At 39.7% G+C, this 18,946-nt stretch overlaps 2 protein-coding genes across 5 annotated transcripts in view; both read left to right on the top strand.

The window, feature by feature from the left end:
- Window positions 1-1,809, top strand: part of LOC138398794 (putative olfactory receptor 1F12P) — a 38,263-nt gene extending 36,454 nt beyond the window's left edge. Inside the window, 1 exon segment of the mRNA XM_069493263.1 lies at window positions 1,738-1,809. Within this exon segment, the coding sequence (XP_069349364.1) occupies window positions 1,738-1,809 (72 nt within the window).
- Window positions 1,647-10,132, top strand: ZSCAN16 (zinc finger and SCAN domain containing 16). 4 transcript variants are annotated; one of them, XM_069493326.1, is made up of 4 exons: window positions 1,647-1,715; window positions 2,417-2,747; window positions 3,871-4,000; window positions 9,471-10,132. In XM_069493326.1, the coding sequence occupies exons 2-4, from the start codon at window positions 2,448-2,450 to the stop codon at window positions 9,989-9,991; spliced, it is 951 nt and encodes a 316-aa protein (XP_069349427.1). In that variant the 5' UTR covers window positions 1,647-1,715; window positions 2,417-2,447; the 3' UTR covers window positions 9,992-10,132. The 4 variants fall into 4 exon arrangements, with proteins under 4 accessions (XP_069349427.1, XP_069349425.1, XP_069349424.1 ...); XM_069493324.1 differs by having other exon boundaries at window positions 2,417-2,834; XM_069493323.1 differs by having other exon boundaries at window positions 2,417-2,834; window positions 9,417-10,132.
- Window positions 10,133-18,946: the final 8,814 nt, after the last annotated feature.

The following is an 18,946-nucleotide window of genomic DNA, read 5'->3' as shown; positions in this document are numbered from 1 at the left end:
AAGAGGTCTTTGTATATTAAGAAAATACAACTCTGTATCTTTTAGATGTGTGGTATATTTTAGTTCATTTTTTCACTTTTGGTTTTTATTTTTTCATTCAAAAATTTTAAATTTTTACAACCAGTTTCATTTATCCTTTCCTTTAAGGCTTTTTGGTTTTATGTCTTTAGGATTTTGTGTCATTCTCCAAAATGCCCTCCCTACACCAACGTAGCAATAGCTTTCCAACCTGTCTCCCTGCTTCTTCCCTTGCCCTACCCCCTTTCACATACAAGTCTACTTTTAACACATTAGCCTAAATATCTTCAATATCTAAGTTTGATCACATTACTCCTATACTCAGAAACATTGAATGGCTTCTCAGAGTAAAAACATCTTTCCACTCACCCTCAGTATCCCTCTCTCTACTCCCAGCACTCTTTTGCTCACTCAGCTGCAGCCACACCAGGATCCTTTCTGTTCCCAGAATACTTCAAACATGCTCAGCTCCAGGCCTTTGCATTTGCTATCCCTCTCCCTGAAACATCTTTGCTGAAATGTCAATTTGCTAATGAGGTCCTCTGTGAGCATTCTATTTAAATTGCATCGCTGCATTCTCACCCCAAACTCACTATTTTTTTTTTTTTTATTTTCCCCTTAGCACTGACATACACCATCAAATGCAGTATATATTTTTCTGGTTTTTTGCTTGCCTTCCCATCTCACACACATACACTCGATTATAAATTCCATGAACACAAGGGCATTGTTTGCTCAAAACTGTAGTTCCAGCTTCCAGAATAGTACCTGGCATAGAAGTTAAGTAATGAAGATTTGTGGAAGGAAGGGAAAGAGGGAGGAAAAAAACTAAGACAGCATTTCTTACCCAGTGGCAAAGATCAAAATATTTTATAACACTGTTGACAAGCATAGGTAAACAAGAACATTGCTAGTGGGTTCTAAGTTTGGTGTTCTGGCAAAAGTACAAATGTCCCTACTCCATGCTCTGGTAATTCTTTTTCTAGGAATACAGACTATGGATATATCCTTGAGAAATGATGTATGTTCACAGTAATTTATTGCAGCGGTGGGGAAAAAACTGGAAACAAACGCATGACCATCAATGAGGTAGTTATTAATAACTTATGGCACATATGCACAATTGAATACTGTGCCAGTTTTTAAAAAATAGAGCAAGATCAAGGAACCCCTTTGTGTACCCGTCTCCAAGATCAACTGGTAAAAGAAAAAATAAGCAAGGTACAGAAGTGCTACAATTTTTGTAGCAGGACAAAAGCAAGGGTAACATATATCTGTAATATATCTACGGAAAGATACATCATGTCACAAAAAACATTGTTAAATTACATGCTGGGGGGACATTGTTCTTTTTAATAAATTTATGTGAATGTATTACTTATCCATATTACTTATTTAATAATTAAACCTAAAAAAATCTTGAGTAGGAAAAAAATTTAAAAAAAAAAAACAACGCTAAGAAGACATGCTCCAAATACCTGCAATTCCATCAATAAAAGACACAGAAACCGGGTCCTCCACCGGCTAGGGCAGGGGAGGCAAGCCCTGCCGCTGCCACCGAGGTGAAGCTTCCTAGAGCGGCCCGGAAGTGCCCGGCTGCCAGTGGCCGGGCGCCAATTGGTCTCTTTGAGTCTAGCCTTTGTTCGAGGCTGTCCAAAGGACACCAGCTGTCGCACCTGTTACCCTCTGCGTGTAAGGTGAGTATCTTCCGGCTCCCAGGTGGAGAAGAGGAGAGGACGGAGTACAGCTGTGGTCAGCAGCAACCCCCTCCCCTTTGCGGACATAGTGTAATGCTCCTGTCCCTCCTCCCATCTCTCGACACATCTACAAGAGGACTTGGCCCGACCTTCCCAGAGAGGACAGGGTTGAAGGGGGACTCAGAGGGTTCCTCTGCGGAGGCATTCATCTGACCCCCATCCTAGGGCATGGCGCACATGCCCTAAAACCACTGAATCCTGTGGACACAAGCCAACCCATGCTTCTCAGGATTTGGAATGAGCCTTTTAACAAAGCTAATAATACTCAGGGTTTATTTAATGCTTACTAATGCCAGCTGCCATGCCAGGGACGTTGCATACGTTCTCATTTAATCTATATATTAAACTTATAAGAAACTTGAGAATTTTACATGAGGATTTGTAGCTCTAGTCTAGATAAGTATTAATCACCTCCTCTAAATTACACAGTAAAGCAGATTCAGATCATGTCCTTGTGTCACTGTTCTTTTTTACAGCCTCCTATAAGCTGTTTTCTCTGACTCAGTTCTAGTGGCTTGGCTTCATTAGTGTGTGTTTATGTTTGCAGCAGCTTTTGTCATTCCTTTATGGTTATGATTTTTTATGCTTTAGGAGTGTCTCTGAGGCAAGATCCTAAGAGATTCTCCTTGAATCAATCCCAGATAGAGGATTAATCTCCTGAGAAAGCCTAGAATGTCCACAGCCCTGAAACCTGAGAAACAAAAAGGACTTCTGATAGTTAAGGCAGAAGACCACTACTGGGGACAGGATTCCATCTCACAAAAGTACAGTCCTCATAGGAGGGAACTCTTCAGGCAGCACTTCAGGAAGCTCTGCTATCAAGATGCACCTGGACCCCGTGAAGCTCTTACCCAGCTCTGGGAGCTTTGCTGCCAATGGCTGAGGCCGGAATGCCATACCAAGGAGCAGATTTTAGACCTGCTGGTGCTAGAACAGTTCCTGAGCATTCTTCCTAGGGACCTGCAAGCATGGGTGCAGGCACATCATCCAGAGACTGGAGAGGAGGCGGTGACTGTGCTGGAAGATCTGGAGAAAGAACTTGATGAACCTGGAAAGCAGGTAGGTGTGAAGGGGCAGTCATTTGGCTGTGAGTGATCAGGGTATATGGACCAGGCCAAAGCAAAAAGCATGTGAAAGAACACCTGAAAGTATTTAGTATGTGTACCCTAGAGAAGAACAAGGTTAAGAGAGGGACCTATCTATGTTAAATAACTAAAGTGTGGCTGGGTAAAGAGAGAGGAAACACTAGACTAATTTTATGCCAGTTTGGAAAACTAGGATCAGTGGGAAGCTACAGGAAGGCAAACAGGTATCAGAGGAAAAAAGAATTGTCTAACATTCATAGCTGCTCATAAATAAAATGGGCTACACCATAAGAAACTCCCTCTCCATAAAAGTATTCTAGTAGAGGTTCACGTAGCTGTCAAGGATGTTGCAGATATCCTTTTTCTGCCCCTTCCCCTTGCAAAAAAAAAAAAAAAAAAAGAAGATATTGCAGAATAGTACTATCCAATAGAAATATGTGAGCCGTATATGTAATTTAAAGTTTCTAGTAGCTGCATTTAAAAATAAAACAGGTGAAATTAAGTATATTTTATTTAACTCAATCATGTAATCAATATAAAAATGAGGTATTTTAGATTTTTTTGTATTAAGTTTTCAAAATTTGATGTTTATTTTACACTTAGCCTGTCTCAATTTGTACTGGCCACATTTTAAGTACTCAGTAACCACATTTTGCTGGTTACTAACATATTGGACAGCATGGTTATAGAAGAATCACCCCCATTTACTGGAATTGTGTTAGATGATTTTTAAGGTACCTTCCAAATCCCAGGACTCTGATCCTGGACCTCTGCAGATCAATGAGAGAAGAGATACTGAATTTTACTCTTTAGTGTCCTGAATTGTAGAGATTAGCTCTGTCTCTTTTTCTTAGTCATTATTGCCATTTACAATTGAATGAAAATTTGTCCAACTTTCTTTGTCCCTGGGTCCCTGGCAGATACTGCTTTTGATTTTTTTTTTAATCTGAAGTTCTTTCAGTTCCCATAAAATCTAGTTTATAAGTCTAGTCATACCTCATTGTTCCCAGGTCCCAGCCAATTCAGAAAGACAGGACATACTCTTGGCCCCCTTGGGAAGGTCATATGAGTCACTGGCTGTCCAGCTCCATCCCAAGAAGAACCAGCTGGAGCAGGAATCTGGGAAGTCACAACGGAAAGGTAAGGAGCGAAAGTTTTCAGTGTATGAGGGAAGAGGTGGGTTCTTAGGTTAGAGTACAACTTTCTCACTTTCATGTTCTCCTTTTAAAGATTTCCTGCTTGTCTTCCACCTCACTATGGATAATTTTCTCTTCTTTTTACCTTTACCCCATCATGAAAAGAATTATATTTTAGTTTCACTAGATATAGAAGTTGCTATTTGGCCCAAGGGGTGGAAAATGAAATTTAACTAATCATTCAAGTTAATAATACCTTTTGTTTGTTTTGTTTTTTAGGACATAATTCAAAATGAGTTAATAATACCTTATACTTCTATTTGTTATCTAATGGTTCTAGTTCCAAATTGGTTTAAATTTACATTTTGAGACAGGAAAATTTATGGCACCCTGTATTATTCAGCTAGGGCTGCCATACAGAATACCCTAGACTGGGTGGCTTAACAACAGAAACTTATTTTCTCACAGTTCTGGAGACTAGAAGTCCAAGGTGAAGGTGCTAACAGGATTAGTTTCTGGTGAGGCCTCTCTCCTTGGCTTGCATACTTCTCGCTGTGTCTTCACATAGCCTTTTCTCTGTGCACTCACACTCCTGGTGTCTCTTCCTCATCTTGTAAGGACACCAGTCCTATTGAATTAGGTCTTATCCATGTGACCTCATTTAATCTTAATTACCTCATTAAAGGCCCTGTCTTCAAATATGGTCACATTGGGGGTTAGGACTTCAACACAGGAATTCGGAGGGGGTGGGACACAAGGGACACAAGTCAGTCTACAACACACTCACATGCTGAAAGAAGTAGAGGGCAAGGATCAGTCAAAACAGCAGGGTTTTTTTGGTTTTTTTTTTTTTTTATCTGTACGTGAAGTTGACTGGGTTTGGTCCCCCATTCCAGCTCACTAATTATAAACTGGAGTATCTAGTGTATCCCCAGATTCCATTAAAAAGCAGACAAATTTTAAATTCCAATTTGCCCAAATCTTACCCTTTTCAGTGTCCCCTGCCTTTTCTCTATAGGCTCTCATGTCCATGATGCCTTTGCTGTGCAGTACCTTAAACTCTGAGCTATTTTGTATTCTTATTACTTAAATTTTACCAATATAGTTCTCTCATTCTCTGGGATCCCTGCCAGGTGATTTGCCTAATCTGAAAAATTATTTTGACTTAAGGTGTTATATCTTAGCGATATCTGTGATATATGATATCTAGCTGATATCTGGAAAGGATGACATTCAATTATACATAATTTAAAGGATTCTTTCAGTGCTTTAACTCTAGGAGTGGAGTGCTGGTTATTGTTTGGCTTTAGAGGTGAGGTTGAGAACACCCTGTCTGTTCATTCATTCGTCTTTCATTGAACATTTATTGAACAGCAGCTATATGCCAGGCACCATGCTAGAGGTAAGGAATCCAAAGATAACACACTTAAGTTAACTTCTCTTCAAGAAGCAGAAGGAAGAAGATTTTGTGGAGACAGAGCAGAGACTGTCAGAGAGGTAAGAGAAACAGAAGAGAGTGGTGTCACTGAAGCCATTGGAGTTGTTTCTGCCAGGAGAGATCAGCCGTAGCCAATGCTACTAATAGGACACAAGATGAAGACTGATAAGAGTTCACTAAATTTGACATTTAGAAGTTAATGATAGTCTAAGCAAGAGTAGTTTGGGGGCAGATACTAATAGGTGCAGACCATTTTAATAAGCTTTAGTAAGCTTAACTATGTGGAGTCTTCACCTCTTTTCTATGAGGAGGCATATAATTTGGGAGGTGACAGGACATACACTCATAAAACAGGTCACAATAATAATTTAAATGTCAACATGCTAAATTAATTTCACTATGTTTAACACAATTACTGATTATGACTACTGGCTTATCTATTCAAAACTTTAAATTCTAGATGGTCCTTCTGTCCTTCTCTGTTTGTTTTTCTATAAATACTTCTGGACTACTTCCACTCTGCTTCCTGTTAGCATTAAGTCCAGAAAAATACACACTTCCAATACTTAAAATTGTAGAGGCTTATACAAGTGCTGCTACCAAAATAATCTTTCAAGGGAATACTATATAGTTAAAATATGATGCTTCAGGAAATCTGTGAGGCCTGAGAATTCTTAGGGAAGCACCTGTTTTGTCTATGTTGAACAGTATAGGTATGATTTCTTTTTCCCCTAAGGTACACCCCACCAGCAACCTTTGGCAATTTTTATCTGTATTCACCACCACCACCACATTCCCTGCTGAAAAAGACATGCAAAAACAAAACAAAACCTGGCTGGGTGTGGTGGCTCACCCCTGTAATCCTAGCACCCTGGGAGGATCACTTGAGGTCAGGAGTTCGAGACCAGCCTGAGCAAGACCAAGACCCTGTCTCTACTAAAAAATAGAAAGAAATTAACCGGACAACTAAAAATATATAGAAAAAATTAGCCAGGCATGGTGGCACATGTCTGTAGTCCCAGCTACTCGGGAGGCTGAGGCAGTAGGATTGCTTGAGCCCAGGAGTTTGAGGTTGCTGTGAGCTACGCTGACGCCACGGCACTCTAGCCCAGGCAACAGAGTGAGCCTGTGCCTCAAAAAAAAAAAAACAAAAAAACACCAAAATAAAACCTGCAAAAGCCACAACACATACATTTCAAGAAGTGCCTTTCAGCTTTCTTATAAGCACATAGTATCTGTTCCAAACCCTTATTGTACAATTGAAGAACTATACCCACAGTGGTAGTGACTTGTCCAAGTTTCCATAAGGAGTTAGAGGCAGAAATGAGATTAGAATCAGAACCTGGAGTTCCTCCCTGCTAGCCCAGAACAAATTTTTTAAATGATCATGATAATATACCAATAAGCCAATACCTTTTAAAAATAAATGTACTATTGAATAGAGACTAACAGTGTTTTTTTTATGCAGTATTTCTTATTTTAAAAAATTCATTGTATCCATACTAAGAAGCCAGTATTAGCTGTTAGCTAGGGTAACGGGGATCATTTCCATATACATATTATTGGGAATTATAACAGTAGTTGCTTAATACAAATTATCTTTATATATGACAGAAGAGCTCGGACAGCTGAATCTTAAAATTCTTTGTAACACATTTAAAACTGTTTCAAAAGTAAATGAAATCTTTATGGATATGCTATAGGCTACAACACTGACTTTCTCTGTTAGCAATAAGGTCCCCCAGTCAATCTTCTTAACTCTGTTCCAGTTTTACTTCACTTAGCATCCAAACTTGTCCTTTTTCCCCTAGACTGTCCAGCAGCTAGTAAACATGGTTATTAAATGATCTTTGTGGACTTATCCTCATCTCAGTGATCAGGAGGGCTTGAGCCTATCTGGAATTGTAACTGATAAGGACTTTTAGTATTACACGTACCAAAATAACATTGGAAAAATGGCCCTGGTAGAAGATGCTAAAACCAAATATTCCTAATTTTGTCAGTTCTGAAACAAAGTCTCCTGGAATCCTAGTAGGCTGGCACTTGAAAGAGAGTCATAAACAAGACCCTAAAATTCAGTTGGTTAAGAAATAGACTGCAGATCCCTGAGATGAGAAAAGTTTGTATTTGACAGTTTCCATACATTATTCTTTACATTGTTCAATTATAGATCTAAGGGAAAAGGTTATAATTTGAATTGCTGATCGAGGAAAACTGATCCTGTATTTTTAAAAATATCATTTGAAGTCCTAGTGAGAGATTTTTCTCCAGCTTTCTCCTGAAGTCGTGGAGAGATACTCATCCTGAGGACTGGTAGATTACTCTGAAGACAGTGAACGGACTATTGGTGTTGACTCTTTGTGTCTTTTTTTTTTTTTTTTTTAAATATTCATCTTCATCCATAACCTACAGGGAAGCCAACCAGGAGTAACTCCAGTATGTAAGAGAAGATGTTGAACCAGTATGTTGATGTTTGAGATCATTTTTCCTAGTGGTATGGGGGTGTCTATGATTTCCAGGATTTGCCTGATAATTACCACCCTACTAACTTTGTGATACTTCTGTCAATGCATTATACTTTTCCAATTACTTTATCATACATTCCTTCACTTACCTGGTCATTCAAACAATAGGTAAGAAGGAAAGCACAGGTGATAAGGAAACCAAAGTGGTTATCATCTACCAAAATTTAGACAATTACCAGAAGAACCAGGACTGGAATCTGAACCTTCTGGCTCCAATCTAGTCTGCTTAATTTCTTGCCAGAAATAATGTGGCATTGGGATTCCAAAACAATGTTATCTTAGAGCAAACAGCCAAACTTTTGAGAAAGCTGCCTGATGAAAATGATTATAAGGAGGAAGGTAAGATTTGATAGGAAGGAGTTATGGTTATTACAATGAGGATGTGAATTCTTGGGACTCAGGTAGGCCAGACCCAGTGCCTTCCATACCCAGCCCAGGCATTAAAATGTTCTGGTACTCTTGCAGCTTCTTCTGTTATGCCAAAGGAACTAATAAAACTATCTATAATCAATGGTAGTTGTATAGTTGGTATGCCTAGGTCTGTTGAGATGGTGGTTTCAGCGTGGAGCATGACCAAATTGGTGGTATCTTGTACCCTCTCCAAATCATCAAAATAGCTGTTTTCTTAGGGAATTCAACTCAAATATTTACTGAATACTTGCTGTCCACCAGGTTCTATGCTAAGCCTTGGGTTAAGGACATAAGAATTAGCAAAAGGGAATGAGCACATCTATTTTTGGAGATTAGGGAAGACTTTCTGGAGAAGATAGCATTCGAGATGGCCCTTGAATAATGGCCAGGCCAGTGGTTCTCAAGTATGGACCAGCAGTATGTGTCTCACCAGGAAACTTGCTAGAAATGTAAATTCTTGGGCTCTACCCCAGCCCTACCAAATCAGAAGCTTGGAGGTGGAGGAAGAGGAGCCCAGCAATCTGTGTTTTAATAAGCCATCCAGGTTATTCTGATGTACAATAAAGTTAGAAACCACTGAACTAGGATTTAGACATGAGGAGATGATGGTGAGGATGTTAGTTTTAGGAAAAAAATTCTCCAGGCATTTTTACTCGATTTTACTCCCACTTACCACCTACATTTTAGGCCCTTCCATGTTTCTGCCAAACTTTTACCTCCCTCCCCATCTCTGTTCTCTGGTTTGTCTGCCTATCCTTCTTAATTATCCTTAGCATATCTATGGTCCCCCCATTTACCACTCTGCCTTTGCATAGGATTGTCAGGTAATCCCTTGATCTCCATTTTTGCCTTTTCCTCTCTTAATCTACTTTCAAATAATTCATCCTACTGCTATCTTCCTTACTGGGCTCTTCTTAGTTTCTTCCCTATATTGTGACTATATGATATGATGGTACCAAAAATAAGATGGTGCCAAATATTTGATATGTGTGTTGTATGTGACTTTTCTCATTATTTATAACATTGACATGTTCTTTGTTCAATAGGCTTTTTGCTTCCCAAACCTAGAATAGGACCTGTTTGTGTACTGTTTGTTACAGGTGATAAAACCAGGACTAAAAATGAAGAGCTGTCCCAGAAGGAAGATGTTCCCAAAGACATGGAATTCCTTGGGGAGATAAATGACAGACTCAACAGAGATATGCCTCAGTATCCTGAAACCAAAGATGCTGCTGAAAATGAGGGCAGATTTGAATGGCAACAGAGGGAGAGAAGACGATATAAATGCAATGAATGTGGAAAAAGTTTCAGTCATAGCTCAGACCTTAGTAAACACAGGAGAACTCACACTGGAGAGAAGCCCTACAAATGTGATGAGTGTGGAAAAGCCTTCATTCAACGCTCACATCTCATTGGACATCATAGAGTACACACTGGAGTAAAACCTTATAAATGTAAAGAATGTGGGAAAGATTTCAGTGGGCGCACAGGTCTTATTCAGCATCAGAGAATCCACACAGGTGAAAAACCCTATGAGTGTGATGAGTGTGGAAGGCCCTTCAGAGTAAGTTCAGCTCTTATTAGACATCAAAGAATTCATACAGTAAATAAACTCTACTAATGTGGAGGCAGTACTAATAACAAAATCTCTTTAGATGCTCAGGCCTAACTAGTTATCATACTCTACCTTAGAGACCTTATGAGTTTCCTGAATGTTCACAAAGCATCAATCATCATTAAAAACTTCTCTGGCACCAAAGAATCTACCTGAGTAAAATATCTTTATTTCAAATTAGTTCAGTTTTTTGGGAGGAATCAAGAGTTATTTCAGAAAGCCTTGTCTACTGACAGCACTGCCCACTTGCAGCCCAAGATCAATGTTTCCTAGCTGAAAGACAGTGAATTCTACCTCTGGCTCCTTTTTACTTGACCATTCAGTGTATGACTTTAGACAGACCTTCAAATTTTCTCTGCCTTCATTTCTCCTTTTATAAATTGCAGATGATAATAGAGGCCCACCAGGTATGTGCTAACAAGTTAAAATAGATGAAAACTACTTTTGAAATTAAGAACTAAAACAACGCTAATTTATTTGTTTTCCATCATTACTGACATAATGGCCTAAATATTTATCCTTTTCATGTGTGATCTTAAAAGTAGGGGATGTGATCATTTTGTGGAAATTTTTTGTTTGCCAATCATAAAGAAGAAGGTATAAGAAAAGACAGGAAGCTGGCTGGACATGGTGGCTTACGCCTCTAATCCCAGCACTTTGGGAGGCCGAAGTGGGAGGACTGTTTGAGGCCAGAAGTTTGAGACCAGCCTGGGATAATAGCCAGATTCTGTCTCTACAAAAAAAAAAAAATTAGCCAAGCATGGTAATATGTAACTGTAGTCCCAGCTACTTAGGACGCTGGGGCAGGAGGATCACCTGTGCCAAAGCTTTCAAGGTTACAGTGAGCTATGATCATGCCACTGCACTCCAGCCTGGGCAACAAAAGTGAGACCTTGTCTCTAAAAAAAAAAGACAGGAAGCTAAGGAAAACATTAAAGGAGTAAGGAAAGCAGTGAGTGATTAGTAGAAGCTGCTGGGGAGGGGAATGAGAGAGTATGCGAAGGATCTGTAACTTTAAATAAATCTCTTTTGGATCTCAGGTTATTGTAAGCTGAGGGAGATGGGGAAGAGTTAGTCTAGAACTGGGCTGTCTAATAGGGTAGCCAGTACCCACATTAACTCAGATAAAATGGAAAATTCCATTCCTTAGTAACATTAGTCACATTTCAACTGCTCAGTAGCCACATTAGAAGCCACTGTATTGGACAGCACATATATACACCAATTTTATCATTACAGAAAGTTCTAAAGAACATTGCTGTCTAAAAAAAAAAAAATCACTGGTAAAGTATCTCCTAGCCTTGATATTGTGTGATTCTGAGTTCAGGAAGGCAGCTAAAGAGATACCTGAAGAGGCTACAATAGCAACAGTAGATAAAATGGAAACACCCCAAATTGAAATTATTATGTAAAAACTTTACAGCACTTTTTCGGCCTTGAAAAAGGAGAGTATTATAATTGGAGGAAGGTGATCATTAAAGTAAATCTAATCTAATATCAAACTGAAAGCTTATATACCACCTCACCTCTATGAAAAGATTGTGATTACCTTTATAAAGTAGCATCCCCTGTCAGATACCCTACACTGGGACTCTTGGGAAACCAATACTTTAGTGCACAATCTATTTTTTTTCCCTTTTTGCTTCTGGATGCATTAGCATTTCATGTACTTCCAACAGTTTTACATCCCTAATTTGAGGATTTTATAGTATGACAGTAATTGTGGCCTAAAGGCCCAGCACACTTTAATTCATACCACCATCAAACTGCCAGGAACAGAGTTCTGGTTCCTTGACCGGTTCTAGGAATAGTTATCACCAGGGCAATCAGGAAGAAGTGATCTAATCTCTTGTTGAAGATATCAATTAAGCACACTTGCTTTTGCATTTTGTTTGAGATCAGGAAAAAAAAAAAAACAGAATCATTTTTACAGGAAGATGAATCTTAGAGCATTCCTCATAGCACCATAAAGATAAACTTAGTTTTTATGTCTTGGACATAATGGTCCTTTTTAAAATGTACATTTATTTTGACTGTCTTAAATCAACTGATACAAATTTTTAAAATGTCAAGTTTCATACCAATTCTTGTTTTATGACTTACTTTTATCATCTGAGCAATATTTTGAAGCATTTGAAACAACTGGAAAAAGGATTTTTTATTGGTTATGAAGAAAAAAGTAAAGTATTAATTCTTTAGTAGTAGATACATCCTTAATAAATAAAATTCGGTGCTTAGAGAATAATGGTTTTTCCCCCTTTCCCTTTAGTCTTGCTGAGAAACACTATAATGCTTAAAAACAGTTCACAATCTTTAAAGGGGAAACTCATATTTCCGATCTTACCCTTCCTTGAATTTAGAGTCTTCTGCAATGGTAAGAAAAATGATCTTGGCTACCACAAGATTAGATTAGGTTTCCTAAAACTGGTAAAGGCATAGCAGACTTTTTTCCTTTATCATTCTCTATATGACAGAACATTCAATTCAGCTAGTAGTTTTGAATACATGTTATATACAAAGAACTGTTCTAGTCTTAGAGTTCTACTTAAACACTGAGTGAAGAGTAGTTTGGAGCACTACAACCATGCTATCCTTTTTAGGTTTGATGTTGATTCCAAATTGCCACCACAGTGTCTACCACAGGTTTGGTCTACTATGCACAAGAGGGATAATGGTCAAGGTCAGAAAGAGAGAGAAAGAAATGGGGCCAGAGACAGCCTGGAGTGATACAGGCAAGCAAAGAAAGGCCAGTGGGACCTGGGATAACTGCAGGCAAAGGCAAAGGAGGCACGAGGTCAGAGGAGATGTAAGTAGTTGCTGGTATTAAGTATGCATGTAGAAACCCACCAAAGAAACTGGTCAGGGTGCAACCAGTTGGAAAGAAGAGCACTGAGTTCAATCACAGTTACGGTTATTGGAAGAGGAGATGTAATGTGTTGGACATTGTATTCAGAATCACTGGATTCTAGCAGAGAGCCATCCTGGATGGACAGTACCTGTTCTAGAACCCTGAACATGGAAGGCAGTTTCTCAGAGTTGTGTCAAAAGCAAATGCATTGTCAGGATAGACAGTGATTATAAGAGGTAGCTATAGGGAATATGAGGGGCAGCTCTGAGACACAGAGTGGGGTTGGTGGTGAACTGGTGATTCTAAAGGAGGGAGCCAATGGCTATAAATGGAGGAAATAGATGAGTGTTGAGGGAGGGGCTGTAGTAGATATGAATGGGCATTGGTGAAGAGGGAAAAACAAGATAGAGGAGAAAAAGATGGAAGGAAAAGAGAATAATTTTTAAAAAGAGCAATGGCATGGGGAGAGGAACAAAGATAAAACAAGGGATGGAGATAGGGAAAGATAGAAGAGGGAGATAAGTATTAATAGTTCTAATATATTGTCATCAATCATATTTGAGACAGTGGGTCATATGATACAAGCCATACAAAGGTGAATAGATTAACTCCTGGTCCCAAGGTGCTTCAAGTCTTGTGTACAGCACAGATTATTTATATTATATTTATTAAATGATTTATATTCTTACCCTGAGCATGAAATTATTTCATTATAGTCTAATCACAAAGTCCATCAACAGTGAAAATACAACTGGAAACTCTGAAATGCTTCAAAACAACCTCTTCTCTCCTCAGTAATATCACAAGGGAGTCAGGCTGACATTTTAAAAGAGTAGCTATCTCAGTCTTTCTTACTCAAATCCTCTAAAGCAAGGTTTCTCAACCTTAGTTCTATTGACATTTGGGGTGAGACAATTCTTTGTTGTGAGGGGCTGTCCTCTGCATTGTAGGATGTTTAGCAGTATCCCTGGCCTCTACCCATCAGATGTCACTAGCACTCCCCATTTGTGACAACCAAAAATGTCTCCGAACAACATTGGGAGCAAATGTCCCCTGAGGGGCAAAATTGCCCCCAGTTGAGAACCACTACTCTGTAGAAAAATAATCTGATTTCCATGACTATTCCATATCATATACATTAAGATTCTATTTAGAAATGCTACATGTGACCAGCACTACTGGACCCTTTTCCTACAGCAGAAAATGATTCCCTGAGTACCTAAAATCTATGCAGCAATCATGCTAAAATGCAGTCTACTTTAGAAAGCCTTACCTCAATTACTGGTGAGAACGAAAGGAATTTGTCTTCAAATGTGACTTCCATAAAGAGCTTACACTGCATTTTTGCAGACCTCCCTTTCCCTTCATGTCACACTTCTGGTGCTACCTCCTCCTTTGCCCCTTGACCCAACTATGAATATAGATACTTTATCCTTGATCTAGATCTGTGATGTCTAATATAGTAGCCACTAGGTACATGTGGTTATGCAACTGAGGAACTAAATTTTTTATTTTATTTAATTTTTAATTAAATTGAAAAACTGATACTCAATTCAGTTACTGGAATAATTTGAGTATATGAATCTGTTAGATAGTTAGGCTCTCCAGCTCTTCTAGGGACAAGGATTCCCTACTTTGGTGCTGTCTATGAGCAGTTGTTCCACCTTGGAAGAAGGATAAGGGTGGGTACTCCGTTTTGGTGTAGCCCATTCTTAATCCTATCTTGATCAACTACTACACCTGCGGAAGGAGGGAATGCTTTATCAATCTGAGAATTCCTCATCCCAGGCATAATAGGATTTCGAAAGTGATCCAGAGTAATCTGAGGGTAATTATGCCATTAGCTTGAATCCGGACTGTGGTTCACCCTCCCCAGGTGGGCTTTCTTAGAGGGAACTCATATATACTTGTTGATCATTTGATAGCATCCCACACCTTCCCTCCCCAAAACTGGGTTAATAAAAGGAAACAATCCGAGAGAGTGGGTCGGTCAGTGAGTCAACAGATTAATTTCACCTGTCTTTTAAAAAAATTAAAATTATAAAGCTGTATCCCATTATATTCCTATTTATTAGAACTGACCAAGATATTCTCACCCTCAAGGTAGGTCCCATTCTCTATGTTCCAAACAACATCACTTCTGGGAGACTAAGTTCTATGATGTCAAGGACTTTTTTACCATGTCTTATGCATTCATTCAACAAATATTTATTGAGTGTATGCTGTGTGCCTAAGCCTCTATTCTAGGCACTGGGGATATACCAGGGAATAAGATAAATAAGATCCCTGCTGTTTTAAGCCTACATTACAGTAAAGGGAAACAAACAAACAAGACAAATATCAAATAGAAATAAGTGGTATGTAGAATATAATAATGAACTGAAATGAAACAGTGCCTGAATGATTATTACAAGTGGTTAGAAAAGGCTTTTCTGGGGAGCTGACATTCTAACTGAAATATAAATGTCCAGCCTTGGGAAGTTCTGCAGAGGATAATTCCAGGCAAAGGCAACAGCTAATGCAAAGTCTCTGATAGGAATGAATCTGGGATGTTACAGGAATTTAAAGTAGGCCATGTGTTTAAAGCACTAGATTAAGGGGAAAGTGGCATAAGATTAGGTCAGAGAGGTGAGAAGGGGCCAGGACGTGTATTCTAAGCCTGATGGGGCATCACTGGAAGGGTGGAACATGATCTGATTTTTGTTTTTAAAAGATCATTCTGGCTCCTTAAAGAAACAAGAGTGCAAAAAGAGCAGAAGCAAGGAGACCAGTCAAGAGGCTACAGTAGTAACCCAAGTGAGAAAAAGATGATGGCATGGACCATGGGTTTGCAGTGGATAGGAAGAGAAATAAACAGATTTAAGGAATATTTGAGATAAAGCCAGAGCAACCTGCTAATTGTTATAGACTCCTCAATTCTCAGATAAAAAGATGTTTATGTATTAGGTTAAACATATGTAACTGCTGTTTTTGTAGGTCAAAAACAGTCAAATACCAGCAATTTCAAATGATTTAACCTAATAGAAACAAAATAAGGACAGAGAAGAATCTAGAGAAGAATGAAACAGGAGAAGGGACTTTGAGATGGGCCTAATTAATTTATTAAAATGAAAATTTGTATTATTCTCTTCTTAAAACTTTCTGTGGAAGATACCCTTGGCAAAGAACCCCTTTGTCTAAAGGCAAATTGCCAACAAACCCGATGAGATTCAGAACACTGCTACAATGACATGTTTCTGCACAAACTTACACCTCCAACTGGATAGCACATTTCTTAAGCTGATAAAAATCAGGTTATCAATGAATAGCGGTAGAACACAAGGTTAAGAGAAAAATGCCTAGGTATGAATCCTGTTCTTCCAGTTACTAGCTATATGATCTTGGCTGATACAACTCATTCTCTCTGTGCCTCATGTTCCCCATTTGTAAAACAATATTGTAATGGTGTCTGCCTCATAAAGTAGGAATTATATGAGTGACTCAATATAAAGATTTTAGAATAGTCCCTGGCACATATTAAGTGTTATAAAAGTCTTAGCCCCTACTAAGAGCCCTGCTAAGTCTGTTTGTTAGCATTAAATTCAGCATTTTCTTCCTCTCAAAGCTGCTTAAATCAGTTAACTGGTATTTGGTCTTCATGAACTCGCTGCATTGTTGCTGTTGTATTTTTAAACAATATCCATAATCTTAACAATTACCATAATTTTGAACTGCTCCCTAATACCTACTCCAATCCCAACCCCAACAGTCTAGCAGAAGACAGCAGAAGCCACCACCCAACCTCGCCCTCATTCCGACACTCACCGGCCAGACCTTCTCTCCCATCTGTTTTTAGTCTCTGGTCCAGGGAGGGCCCAGCTCACATAGCGGTTTAGGGAGTTGCTCTGGAACCGTTAGCAACCGGAAGTGGCTAGAGGTCGCGAGAGAACCGGAAAAAGGGGCCGGCATTTCCCGGCTCCCGAAACACTGGGGTTCCGGCCTGGAAAGAGACCCAGGGGTCCTACATGGATAAAGAGGGGACCCATTTGTGTGGATCTGGAAACACTGGCAGCCGGTTCGGACTGGGCTCACGGCCACTGGACCCTTCTCGAAAAGTATGCCCACCCCGGAATCTCCGGAATGCCTGGGGACCTGCCTCTGCCGCGGCCCTCAGCTTCCTATCTCAGCCCTTTCTGCAGTTGTCGACTATAGCCTGAGGCTTTGAGCGTGAGCGTGTGGTCCAGCAGGCCCAAGCACCGAGCGGGCCAGCGGGCCTCCGAGGAAAGGAGCGGTCCTACAGAGCTGCCGCCTCAGGAGAGACCCCAGTCGACCGCTGCCGGGAAAAGAAGCGTTCTACTGTTTTAGTTCAGCCGGACCGCAGGCGCTTGTCTCCCATAGAGGGGCGGGCTGGGACGCTTGCGACTTTGGGTCAGACTAGGGAGGGGCGCCGAGGAACGTTCCTCCATTCACGTCTTGTGCTTTCAGACTGTACTTGCTCACTGATCTGGCAGAACCTTGTGTACCTAGGGAAACGAAAAGTGGCCCGGCTTGACTCACTCTCATCCTTAGCGGAAAGTGAGGACCCAGAGCGAAATGAGTGAAGAGTGCCGGCGCTAGAATCCTTTAGACCTGGGTTCAAATTCTGATTCCACCACTCTCCAGAGAGAACCGAGGGCAATTTTTAAAGCCTCTCCAAGCCTCAGTTTCCTCGTTTGTGTAAATCGGTTTAATAACGTAGTGCCTATTTCATATGCTGGTTTTGACGATTAGAGTGCATGTAAAACCGTAGTCTTAGGACATTTCTCTCCTTTCCTGGGTGTCAGCAAACACTCTCATTCTTGTCAGACCAATGAGACTAATTAACCAACTTTCATTTTTCTGGAGCACGTGTAAAAAAGAGTAAAGTGCAGGACTGGGTAAGGGAGAAACCAAGAAGAATGCAAAAGATTGACCATCATTGTGAGCTTCATATAGGTGCGCATCTCAGCACTTTCACCTCATTTGGCCTCTGGCAGGTGATGGGTTCTTGATAAGTACTTGGATAAAAAAGGACCAATTTAGGAATTAAGACTAGAACAGAAGGGAGGAGATCAATCAGATGGATTAATTTAGCTAGTTGGCAAAACAAGTCCAACCACTTTTCCTGTCAAAATGCATACACGTCTGCATATTTCAAGGGCTACCATGTAATGCAATTGGGAGAGTGATCTCAACAGACACCTAAGCTGAGGAAGCTTTAATCTATTTGACAGCAAATGTAACAATAGCAAGAAATATAAGACAGAATGTGATCAGTGCTAAATAGGTGGTAAAATCCTGAGAAAGAGAGAAGGACCTGTTACTATTAATAGAATAATAAACCAATGTTTTAATTGAGTAGTGAGCAATGAGACAAATCCTTTGACTTAGGAGTACTGGGGAAATGTTACCATGATTATGGGGTAGGGAGAGAGACATTCTGGAAGGCAGTAAAAGGTAAACGGGATTGCTAATGGTAGAAAAAAGGGTAAAATTTAAATGTCTATAAACAGGGGAATAATTACACATGCCATGTTCTATTGTGGAATACCATTTAGCCTTTAAAATGATAAGTGATCAATGAAAAAAGTATCGGAACAATATATACTATTTTCTTATATATAGGAGATATAAGAATATATATTCTATATTCTTGGAAGATTATATAGATGTAATTATTAATATGTATGGTATTTGTACATGTTAAGGAAAAGGATGCACTCCGAACAACAGTGATTATTACCCCTATGTTTAAAAAGTATAAAGTTTTCACCCTATTTAACCTGCCACAGTTTTATGTATACTGGCAGAAGACACTAGACTCCTAGGTCAGAGACAAAGGACTTTATTACTTAATGACTCAGACCTCATGATCTTTTGTGGGGTCTGGGCCTAGAAGAAAGGATGGATGGATGGATGGATGGATGGAAAGAACGTGAGCAGGGTGAGTGAAGAGTCAGGCGAAAACGCCTGCCCGAAGCTGCTTGTTTGCTGTGTGCAAAGGTCAGCTGAAAACAGCTGATCGGTATGGAAGTTGTTAAAGAAATTAGCAAACAGCCCTGACCCTTTGCACGTGTCCTTGGAAATAAATATGGGGAGGAACTTAGCTGAGGAGG

The sequence above is a fragment of the Eulemur rufifrons genome, chromosome 18 (assembly GCF_041146395.1).
Source record: "Eulemur rufifrons isolate Redbay chromosome 18, OSU_ERuf_1, whole genome shotgun sequence".
NCBI lineage: Eukaryota > Metazoa > Chordata > Mammalia > Primates > Lemuridae > Eulemur > Eulemur rufifrons.
This window is presented reverse-complemented; position numbering and strand designations above follow the sequence as displayed.

Excerpts from the sequence above, each read along its gene's own strand:
- ZSCAN16 (XM_069493323.1), top strand. The coding sequence starts at position 2,448 with ATGTCCACAGCCCTGAAACCTGAGAAACAAAAAGGACTTCTGATAGTT. Across the intron at positions 2,835-3,870 it reads TTGATGAACCTGGAAAGCAG|GTCCCAGCCAATTCAGAAAG; the intron begins GTAGGTGTGAAG and ends CATTGTTCCCAG. Across the intron at positions 4,001-9,416 it reads TGGGAAGTCACAACGGAAAG|GCTTTTTGCTTCCCAAACCT; the intron begins GTAAGGAGCGAA and ends TTTGTTCAATAG.